The 11,466-nt window shown below is 47.7% G+C and overlaps 1 protein-coding gene across 1 annotated transcript; it reads left to right on the top strand.

Annotated features, from left to right (window-relative positions):
* The first annotated feature begins 2,606 nt into the window (after positions 1 to 2,606).
* On the top strand, positions 2,607 to 9,254 carry LOC118095032 (uncharacterized). The gene is made up of 3 exons (XM_035135896.3): positions 2,607 to 2,705; positions 4,701 to 7,519; positions 8,903 to 9,254. Exons 2-3 carry the CDS (start codon positions 4,719 to 4,721, stop codon positions 9,063 to 9,065), a joined length of 2,964 nt encoding a protein of 987 aa, XP_034991787.2. The 5' UTR covers positions 2,607 to 2,705; positions 4,701 to 4,718; the 3' UTR covers positions 9,066 to 9,254.
* Positions 9,255 to 11,466: the final 2,212 nt, after the last annotated feature.

Genomic DNA, 11,466 nt, shown 5'->3' with positions numbered 1-11,466 from the left:
GGGGGTGGGGTTGTGGTTCCCCCCCCCCGGTGGGGGCCTGAGGGGTGGGTCTTAAAATGGGGGGAAGCAGGAGGGGATTGGGAGCCGGATCAGCTGGGAAGGAAAAGGCTGGGAGAGCAGCGCCAGAAATCAAACGGGATCCTTAGCAGGCGGACCACACAGATAGATAGATAGATAGATAGATAGATAGATAGATAGATAGATAGATAGATAGATAGATAGATAGATAGATAGATAGATAGATAGATAGAGATAGATCGTGGTAGTGAGATGGGTAAAAGCGTGTCAGGCTCATATACACCGCCATTTTTATCTTATTTTTTAATAGTACTATGCACAGGGTGATGGAGGTATATACATACTGTTGCCAAATGTTGGAGAATTGGATTCCCAGCATCTGAAATGCGCCGTTTGTTTTGGGTGGAGGGAGGTTTATGTTGAAGTCCCTAGTCGGGATTTTTATTTTTATTTTAATCTCCCCTTCTGGAGTCATTTTCAGTGTTTCGCTCTTAGGGAATGCTGCTGGATTTTAAGGTTATCAGGAAATAAACACCCAGGTGTAAAAAAAATATGAAAGTTAGCAAGTTAGTCATGGTGATCGTCGTCTTAAATTTTTAAGATTTTGTAAGCTTTTCTCAAGGCTACAAAAGCAAAATTCAGTGTTTGAAACCCATACACGATGTCCGAAGTCTGAAAAGTTAATTTTAGCTGTGTTCAGGATGATGAGGCTAAACGATATTTATTAGGAAGATCAAATGAAGAAGCTGGTATTTTATCTGCATAAGTTTAAAGAGGAGGAAAATAATTGTCCCAAAAGCAGGGGGGGGGGACTTCATTAGATTAATATGATTGTGTATGTAGAACTGGGATCATCTTTCTTGTTTTGATTATTCCTTGTTTTCTCTCACACAGGACTCAAGGCTGCTGAAGTTTTCGAAAGAGCTTCTATTAAAAATAAGTGAAAATGTTGAAATCTGCTGGCTTGATTAATCAGGAACCCTTTTTTCAATAAATCAAAACATTGTGAAGATATTAATCTTCCTGTCTAAAGCGGGGGTGGGGAACCTTTTTCAGCCAAAGACTGTGTTGCCTCCTCACAGGCAAACATGCAAAGGACACATTCCAGCGATGGGTGAGGCCTTACATATAAAGTGACTAATGAATTTAATCATCGTAGTAGTAGTAGTAGTAGTAAAAAAAAATCCTGCGTGGTTAGAGATTTGTCTCCCTTCGCACTTGGTAAAACTTGCACACAGGAAAATCTGTGCAGTGTAAACAAACTTTCAAAGTCTGCAAAGCAGCATTTGAACCCTGATCTTGAAAGTTCAAGCCTGGGAAACAGATATCATTGACCAGTATAGGTTGGCTGGAGAATACATGAGATGTAACACAGAGGGAGATTCCAAAAATGGTTTCCAACAGCAATGGATCTGGAAGTTGGGCATAAGCAGCCCTGACGGAGCTTGGCGGGAGGTTTGGCTATGCCTGCTATTGTTGCTTTCCAGGGCTGGCAGGATTCCCAGCCATGCAATGCCAGCTCTGGGCGACTCGTTTTTCCCATGGGACACTGTCCAGGCCCCCTGTAGTGAAAGTCCAGGACCTAGGACGGTGCCTGCCAATCCTGTATCTCTACCGCAGTGTGTCCTGATAAGATGGGTGCATCTTGGTTTCACGCTGCCCCCTGCTGGCTGTCTCTGACACTTGGAGCTGGCAAGAGAAAGCAAAAGGGTTAGGAAAACAGGCTAGGCCTACTGCAGAACTTGATCTGGGCCCGGTAGGGTGAGCCAAGGAACATGCTCATAGCACCCCAATTCCAATTCCAGGGATCACTGCCTGAGCTGCCTCTGCCACACCTTGCTGAGGGCTGCAGTTTGCTTGCTATAATCCTGCCCGCACAGTGGTGCCCTTGGGGCAGACATCCAAGGCCTCACTTAGCAGAAGGAAGCCCCCCAAATGCAGCAGGGCCAGGTAACCATGTTTTGAAGTAAGTGAAGAAATGCACATTACCATCTAAAGAATCCAACCACATGACCATTAAGCCCAGAGTCTCGAAATCATCATGTTGTAGCGTGGGCGGCAACAGCACAGGGGTGGTTCCCTCGGGAGCAAAATTGTTAGGGGTGCACAATTTCAACACCCGGTGCTGCGCGATACAGCTGCACACTTCTGTTGCTGGGCTCCGATGAAATTCCAGGGCTATCTCTGGAAAATCGGGACACTTGGAGGGTTTGGTGGTTTCCAGCACCTGCTGTTCAGAACCTTAGCCTACTGCCCCACAGAGCAGAGCTTCCCAGACTTTTATGTTGGTGACACGCTTTTTAGACATGCATCATTTTGCGACACAGCAATTCAGTCTTGCTGGCAAAGCAGAGGTTAAACTAACCCCTTTCCAGTCCCGGGATAGTTGGGAAAGCTTTGCCATAGAGCATAGGTAGAATGTACGCATTGTAGCTAGTAGCCATTGACAGCCCGAGCCTCCATGAATTTGTCTAATTCTCCTTTCAAAGCTCACCCATGGGGTGAAAGAGAGAGAGAAAGTATCCCAGGGTTGCCCCACCTCTTCCTTTTTTCGGTTGACCACAGGATGAGGAAATGAGCTGCACTTTGACTCAAACCTCACGTACCATGGGAGAAGGAGGAAGCACACTTGAGCAGCTTCTTCAGCGGATGAGAGAAAGACCCAAGACAAAGACCCAGTGCTAAAGGTGGGTCTGCCCAAGGCAGGACCTTCAGGGTTTGGTGGGGAGGTTTGGCATCAGTCACAGAGGCAGCTTGCAAAATGGAATGAATGGAAGGGCATAGAGGAAATGATGGGGCTGGAAAGAAATGGGTATTTCTCATGCTTGCCTGGTGCTGCCCGTGGCAGCATTCTTGCGTTTGCCTCAAGGAGCTTCCCCGACAGGCAAAAGCCCAAGTGGGCAAGCTTTCCCCCTCTGCTGAAACTGCCTTGTAGCAGTCGGTGTTTTAAAAAGTGTGAGAGATATTACGACTTGCAGACCTTACAGTATGAGGCTCTGTGAACTCCGGACTTTGGAAATGATTGCTTTCTTGCGTCTGACTGGATCACAAGCCTGCGGTTTCAGATTCCTTCAGTCATACCGCCTTGAGCTTCCTCCCAAGTGGCATTTACAAATCGCTGGACAACTTGAGGTTGTTCAAGGTCTGAAGCGGTCCTTTGTTTAGCTGTGGAGTTTTGCGGAGGCTTCTTTTGTCTCCTTGCATATTGTTATGCTGATCCTCTCTTTCCTGAGAGGAGAGAAGTGTGGTTTTGTGTGGTGTGTTTTGTTTCCTTTGGATGAGAGGGCGCCCAGGGATGGGGGCAGGTGCTGGCGATAGGGGTTGATGTTCTGCTGGGCCAGAGCAGAAGACCCACTGCCAATCTGTGCAGCCTGCCTGCTGGTCCTCTTCCTTGTTGCCCATCCACCTGCTGTCTCTGAGGGCACAGAAAGAGAGGAAGATGCCCTTTAGTCAGCCAGACCATTTGCTCCATCTGGCTCAGGGCTGTCAACACTGTCTGGCAGCAGTTCACCAGCGGCTCAGACAAGGAAATGTTTCCCACCAAGAGATTGAACATCGTCACCTTCCAAATGCAAAGCCACTTTCCTAAATAAAATTACAGGTGTGTAAAAGCAGTTAGCATGCCGCAACAAGCATGTGAGCAGCCTCCCCGTGGGGATAGGAGCAGCAGCGGTGGGGAACCATCACCCCGTTGTGATCATGATCAAAATGACACACCCCAATTTTCTGTTAGAATCTTTCCTGATACAAATCACAGTTTGTGTGTATGTGTGTAACCAGGATGGTGGCAGGAAGACAAGGGTTAAACTCCCCCCTCTCTGCCCACCACGATCCGGATTCTGCTTAGCTTTACCCCTGCCCCATGGTGCCTATTTATTCTAAAAAGTCCATATCAGTTGTTTCCGCACATCTACCTTGGCCCTGGCGCCAGGGTGAGTAAGTGGTGGCAGGATGAAGGAGAAGGAACAGCTGACCTCCTTTCATCTCACCTTCTTCCTCTGTCGGCAGCTGTGGGGCTGGTTTCAGAGGAAGAAGAAGCCAAGTGCATGGGCGGGGGCAACAGTGGCAAGGAAAGAGAGAGAGAGAGAGAGAGAGAGAGAGAGAGAGAGAGAGAGAGAGAGAGAGAGAGAGAGAGTGTACTGGTATGTGTGTGTCCATGCTGGCTGGGGCTGATGGGAGTTGTAGTCCAAATTATCAGGAGAGCACCAGGCTGGGGAAAGTTGACTTACACCTATAGCTCTGTTTTTGTTGCATTTTAGACACTATTCTCCTTCATTCTAGACTAACATGTTTTGGGGAAGTCACTAAAGGCTTGCCTGTGCAGTGTGGAAGGCACACTTTTCACCCCTTCCCAGGACCCCCTTGAGTACCATTGAGAAGATGCCCCCCCCCTCCTATGGCAGGCAGCTCCTTTCAATATAATAGGTGGGGCATGAACAATGGCCCCTTGCTATGCATTAGGAATAAGGAGAGAACTCTGCTGTACCCCCATATTGCATCCCTGAGCCTTTGAAGGGGCAGGGAACCTGGGCAGTTTACCCCTGTATATGACTAGTGAATTAATATCAGCACTCCTCCTCGGTAAACCTTTCAGAAGAACCTCACGTTTCCAGCTGCCTAGATTACGCATTTCACCACCCTGAGTTTAACTCACTGGAAGCATGCTCATATTCTTGTTTTAGGAGCTAGACGTCTTCTGTATGAAGCTGCTGCATAATGTTTCTCTCAACCCAAGACGGAGAAGAAACAACTGCCTTTGGTCCTGTGAAACCCACAGTATGACATACAGGAAGCACAGAGAGCTCGCCATGCCCAGTTTTAGACCTGTCTCCATGATGCTCTGCGTGCTGCTAGTCTTCTTCGTGTGGCCGCATCGGGGCGTTCATTCTTTCGGGCTCGCTCACTGTATCCTTTCCCCGAACAGACCGGGCCTTGCTGCCTGCAGTGGCCAGGCCATCTCCAACTTGACTTCTACTACCCTCCAGCTGCCCAACTCCACTCGCTGGCTCAATGCCTCCAACAACAAAGTGACACACCTGACTTCAACGACCTTTTCCCATCTTCCGCACTTGTTGGAACTTTACCTGGACCATAACAACATATCAGGCATTGAGCCTTATGCCTTCCAAAGCTTGGGGGAACTGGAGGTGCTTGATCTGAGCTGGAACCAGCTGGTGTCTGTGGAGTCCCCCATTTTGTCCAGCCTCAGGAATCTGCGTGAGCTGTTTTTGGGTCACAACAGTATTGCCACATTGCATCCCAGCTCCCTCATATCCCAGGTGGCTCTCCAGGAACTGCACCTTCCCAACAATAATCTCTCTAGTCTCCAAGAGGTGGCAACAGCCACCCAAGGCTTGGCCAACCTTACCTTCCTTGACTTGGGTTCCAATCAGATCTCTACTCCGTGTATGGGTCCCAGTTGGGTTGTCTTTCCTTCTCTGAGGAACCTCAGCCTCAACAGCAATGGGATTTCCAGGCTGGACTTGTCTAACTGCTCCTTCCCTAACTTGCGACAACTCAACCTAACCTATAGCAACATGTCGCAAGTGGAGGCTGGATCCTTTCGGGCCACCCCTGTTTTGGTGGAGTTGTCCTTCAACATGAACCCCCTGGATATCTCCCAGCTTATCAATGCAACTCTCCCTAACCTAACCATGTTGCATTTCTCCAGTATGAATCCACCATTAAACGAGACCATGCCAGCAGCTTGCTCCTTCTTCAAGAGCTGCCCCTCTTTGACCTCTTTGGACATCCAACATTCTCAAATGAATGACACTCAACTGAGGCAGCTGGGTTCCTGCACTAATCTCACGTGGCTGGATCTGTCCACCACGGGGTACAAGTATCTGAAAAATGGGGTCTTCGAAACATTTCAAGGCCTGGAATTCCTCTCTCTGGAGAAGTGCAAGGTCCTGAGGCTCAGCTCTAGCGCCTGGGGGAAGCAGATGCAGCTACGTACCCTGATCCTGAGGAGAAATTCCATCTCCCAGCTGGAGGATTCTGTCTTCCGTCCTTTGAACCATTTGAGCTATTTGGATCTGTCAAAGAACCACCTGACCAACCTTCAGCAGAGATCCTTTTTTGGCATGGAGGCATTGCGGACCCTCATCCTGCAGGGCTGCCAGATCACAGCTGTCACCCGCAACACCTTCCATTATGCCCGTAAGATGGAATTCTTGGACTTGAGGGACAACAGCATCAAATTAATCAAGGCCCGTGCCTTTTTGCTCAAACACGTGGGGACTCTCCTGCTGTCGGGAAACAAAATCCTCACTGTCAAAAGGAATGGCTTTTACCAGCTGAACTCCCTGAGATATCTCTACCTAGACCACAACCTGCTCTACAAGCTATCTCGGGGACTCTTTACACACCTAAAAAAACTAGAAATCTTGGACATCAGTCACAACCACCTCTTTACTTACAACAAATATGATTACCCGAGTCCTTTTGTTGGTCTCCGCTCCCTTCGCAAGCTGGACCTTAGTTTTCAGAGTCCTAGACTACCCATTTGTCCCCCAGACAAAGTCCTCCAAGGCCTGGGGAACTTACAGTACCTCTCTTTGAAGGGCAACCCCAGTCTCTTGTTCCTTAACATCTCGTTTGTTAACCTGACTAGCCTCAAGTCCTTAGATGTCTCTGAAATCAGTCCAGTCAATAATTCTTGGAAACCCTCATTAAATTTCTTCCAAGGCCTGGGTAACTTAAGCCAACTCTGGATAGATGACAGTGCCATCAGGGACTTGCCTGAACAAATATTTTCTGGTTTGACATCTCTAGAGCAACTCTCCCTGAGCAAGAATGACCTGAGGAACATCAGTAAAGAAACGCTTGGTGGGCTGTCCTCCTTGAAATATCTGGATGTCTCTGGGAATCCCCTGACATGCTCCTGTGATAATGCCTGGTTTCAAAACTGGTCTGTGTCTGAACCAAATATCCAGGTGTCCTTGCTGGGTTCATATCATTGCTTTGGCCCTGGCACGACTGACCGTCTCTTTGCTTATGAAGACTTCTCCTTCTGCTTTGAGACTAGGGAAATATACTTCTTCATTGCCACCACTGTGATCACCCTTTGGTTCCTGTTTACTGTTTTAGTCTATGCCAAATTTGGTTGGACCCTCAGGCATGGCTACTACCTGCTGAGGGGCTGGGGCTTCAAGCGCCTGCGCCAAAAGGGACAGGAATACCAGTATGATGCCTACATTTCTTGTTGTAGTCAGGACCACGAATGGGTGGTGAGCAATGTTCTGGAAAAGCTGGAAGTGCAAGGAGAACCCGGCTTGCGGCTCTGCTTCGGGCCTAGAGATTTCGCCCCTGGAGAATATTACATAGACAACGTTCAGAATGGAATAAGCCAGAGCCGCAAGACCTTGTGTGTAGTGAGCGACAATTACTTGGAAAGTGAGTGGTGTTCGCTGGAAATCCAACTTGCTTGTTCCAAGATCTACTACCACAGAGAGGACCCTCTGGTTGTGGTCTTTATGGAGGAAATCCCTAACTACAGGTGAGTGAGGATAGCTCATCAGCCGCAAAGGTGAGACAGGAATATTGGGTGCCAAGGCAGGAGATCTTATTTCATTCATTCCTTCTGTTTTGAACATTTCTTATCCTTTGTTTAAAATAAACCCAGAGGAGGGTGCAATTCCACGAATCATAATAAAACCACAATTTAATATTTACCTCCCCATGTTCAGAAACGCTGGGGAAGGCTACTGCCTTTGCGCCCTTGTTTATGGGCTTCCCATATGCAGCTGGTGTGGGAATGTTGTAGGTACTAGGAGAGGATATATTGATTTAATAGTATCCTTCCTTGTGAGTCAGCAGCAGAGCGACATCCCCCAATATATAGCAGGAAGCTAGTTGGTAGGCTCGTTTGAATCTCTTTACTTAAGCAATCCAATCTGGCTTTGTTCAGATTGGATTTTGTTCCTGGTAAGTCCCCTTTTTATTCCTCCTAAAAAATAAAATAAAGACACAAGAAGCTTCTTTTAAAAGTAACAAGAATTTTACTCACATTCAGTTCACAGGTGGATTCCTGAAGGCAGGCTTTAGCTTAGAGTTACAGAAGAGGGTTTGAGTTCATCCCATATGGGAATGAGCCCATGTCCTGGTGGCTGAGAGCCAGCAGACAGCAAAATACATCAGTATCAAGAAAGCATGGCATCAAGAGAAAGAAGAAGGGAGATGGCTGTGTAACCAGCCCCTTTTATGGGGTCTCCCAAGGTCACGCCCACCTACCTGGTCACATGCAGGGGGAGGAAGCTCCAGACCAGGTGTGACAGGAAGTCCTCCTAGCTGTGGAGTAACACCCCTCCCCCGCGCGCGTGTCCACTCTGGGCAAACAGGAAGTGTTGTACTTGACTGCTTATGTTACATCCCACAGTTGGTTGGCCACCAAGGGAAGCAGGATGTTTTGCTTAGATTCATCCTTTGACTGCTCCAGTGGGCCACTTCTTGAGGACCCTGTTGAGTACGGGTGAAACTTGGGAAATTAGAATATCGTCGAAAAGTGCATTTATTTCAGTAATGCAACTTAAAAGGTGAAACCAATATATGAGATAGATGCATGACATGCAAAGCAAGATATGTCAAGCCTTTATTTGTTGTAATTGTAATTATTTGTCATTAGGTGGGTCAATTATAAATGGAATGTAATCAACGAAATGTAATGGTGATGTTTATTTTTGTATTATTGTAACTATTTGTTTTATTACAGTGGAATTTCCAAAAGAAAGCATTTGTAAAAATTAAAAGGAAAATAAAAAAATAATAAGTCGCATTACTGAAATAAATGCACTTTTTGACGATATTCTAATTTTCCGAGTTTCACGTATGCTCAGTGTGCTAAGGAATGGGGAACCTCAGCTCTGCTTTCCTTCCTTCCTAGGTTGTCTCCCTTCCATCGCCTAAGGAAACTGATGAAGCAAGAGAGCTACCTCACCTGGCCTGAGGACCCTGAGGCCGAGAATGTGTTCTGGACCAAACTGCACGAGGCCTTGAGCTGTGGAGAGCCAGAGCAAAACACGGCGCAATTTAGCGTGACTTGTTAGGTGACGGCCGCAAAGCAAAACACTGGGACTAGCCCTTCCTGATATCAGTTAACCTACGACAGTGCTTCTCAACCGTGCAGCCTTTTAGCTAATATAAAAATCCCACACTCCAACCCCCTCCCCCCTTCAAACCTGGCTCCTCTTATAAGTTTATTTGAATTTCCAAAAATAAATTGAAATGTTGCGACTTTTGATTGTCAATAGCATTTTGCGTTTAATAATAGAAATGAACGAATTTCATACTTTTATAGATAAATAATTTTGTTTTTGTTGTTGTTACTTAGCTTGGAATATATTTTTTAGAAATACACCCCCTCCCTTGAGATCTTTATACAAGCCTCTGGGGTGGCGGAGCCCCACTGGCTAAGAAACACTGACCTAGAATGACATGAAGCAGAAGGAAGAACATGTACAGTACGGTACTGCGATTGCCGCCACCAACAAAGGATGCCATGGCCCTTTCCATCTCTGGATGACAGAATGTTTTATAAATGATGCTGCCTGAAATTGGACCGGGACATGTGGAGCTCACATTAACTATCAAGTGTGTGTGTGTGTGTGTGTGTGTGTGTGTGTACAGTGGTACCTCTGGTTAAGAACTTAATTCGTTCCGGAAGTCCATTCTTAACCAGAAACCGTTCTTAACCTGAGGTACCACTTTAGCTGCACCGCCAGAGCACAATTTCTGTTCTCATCCTGAAGGAAAGTTCTAAACCTGAGGTGCTACCGTGTTTCTCCTAAAATAAGACACGTCTTATATTTATTTTTCCTCCCAAAAAACACGCCACGGCTTATTTTCAGGGGATGTCTTATTTTTTATTAAGTATTTTTTATTAACCATGCATTTTGTAAAGTGGGCAAGGCAAGAAAAGAAAGTAGGGTACCGTACCGGTAGTGTTTTGAAACTGGGCTTTGGGGCTCGGCACGGTGCGCTGCACACTGTGGCTCTTGCCGTCGGGGCTTGGCGCTGCGCACGCTGCGGCTGTTGCCGGCTCCCGCTCGGTTGGGGCTCGGCTCTGTGATCGCTGCGCCTCTTGCCGGCTCCCCTCAGTCGGGGCTCGGTTCCGCGAGCGCTGCACCGCTTGCCGGCTTTTGCTCAGTCGGGGCGGGCTGTTGCTGGCTCTCACCGGGTCCCGGGTCTCACCGGGTCTCACCTTGGGGAGGCGCGCTGTTCAGGCTCCCGCTGGGTCGGAGCTCGGCGAGCGCTGCGCCTTTTGCCGGCTCCCGCTCAGTAGGGGCTCGGTGCGGCGTGTGCTGCGCCTCTCACCGGGTCCTGCTGTGTCGGGGGTCGGCGTAGCGCGCTGTTGCAGGCTCCTGCTGAGTCGGGGGTCGGAGAGCGCTGCACCTCTTCCCTGCTCCCACTCAATCGGGGCTTCGTGCGGCTCGCGCTACAGCTCTCGCCAGGTCCCGCTGGGTCGGGGATCGGCACGACGCGCTATTGTCGGCTCTCCCGGGTCGGCCCTCATGGGGTCCTGCTTGGTCGGGGCTCGGCGCGCTGTACTGCTGGGACCTGCGGCTCTCGCAGGGTCCTGCTGCAGCTCTTGCCGGCTCCTAGTCAGTCGTGACTCCACGTGGGACACGCTGCTGGGCGATTTGGCGGGGCAGCAACATCCGTTTCCGGGCGCCAACAGGAAACTTCCTTTTCCTTTTCCTCTTCCTCTTCCAGACCTGCTTCCCCCCCGGCTTATTTTCGGGGTATGTCTTATATTTTTTCTACCCTTGAAAAGCCTGCCATGGCTTATTTTTGAGGCCTGTCTTATTTTAGGAGAAACACGGTATTTCTGGCTTAGCGGAGTTTGTAACCTGAAGCCTTTGTAACCTGAAGCCTTTGTAACCTGAAGCCTTTGTAACCTGAAGCCTTTGTAACCCGAGGTACCACTGTATAAAAATATTGAATCTAGTAAGCTGATGCCTAACAGTATTGCCTTAAAATTCATTAAAAGAAAATAATTGAGTTTTTTTATTAGTTGGGAATTAATCAATTCTTTTTTTGGGGGGGGGATACATTCTGAGCATGCGTTCAAGGCTTATTGCTGCTGTGCGATGACTGGGTGTTGAAGAGCTTTAGAAACATTGTTAATATCAATAACTGTGGTTATTAGGATTGTTGTCTAAAAGGCTCAAAATTCTAACGGCAAAATTATATAACTCTCTCAGGTTTGTTTGAGATGTTTTCTGTATCCTGAACCATACACTTTTATGGGTTGCTGGTAGAAATAGTTCTTCTTGACACCTGCTGCTTGTCTGTATGCAATTATAGATGGTTAGTACAATGACTTTGATCCCAAAAGAGTAACTGGGCTGAATTCATTGCAGACACGTAAATTAATTCCACTTAACACCATTGAAATCAATGGGAAAAGTAAATCCTATTGATTTCAGTGTGAACTGAGTGCAACAA

Source organism: Zootoca vivipara, chromosome 12 (genome assembly GCF_965207765.1).
Source record: "Zootoca vivipara chromosome 12, rZooViv2.hap1.1, whole genome shotgun sequence".
Classification (NCBI taxonomy): domain Eukaryota; kingdom Metazoa; phylum Chordata; class Lepidosauria; order Squamata; family Lacertidae; genus Zootoca; species Zootoca vivipara.
Note: the sequence above shows the minus strand (reverse complement) of the source record. Positions and strands in the feature narration are given on the sequence as shown.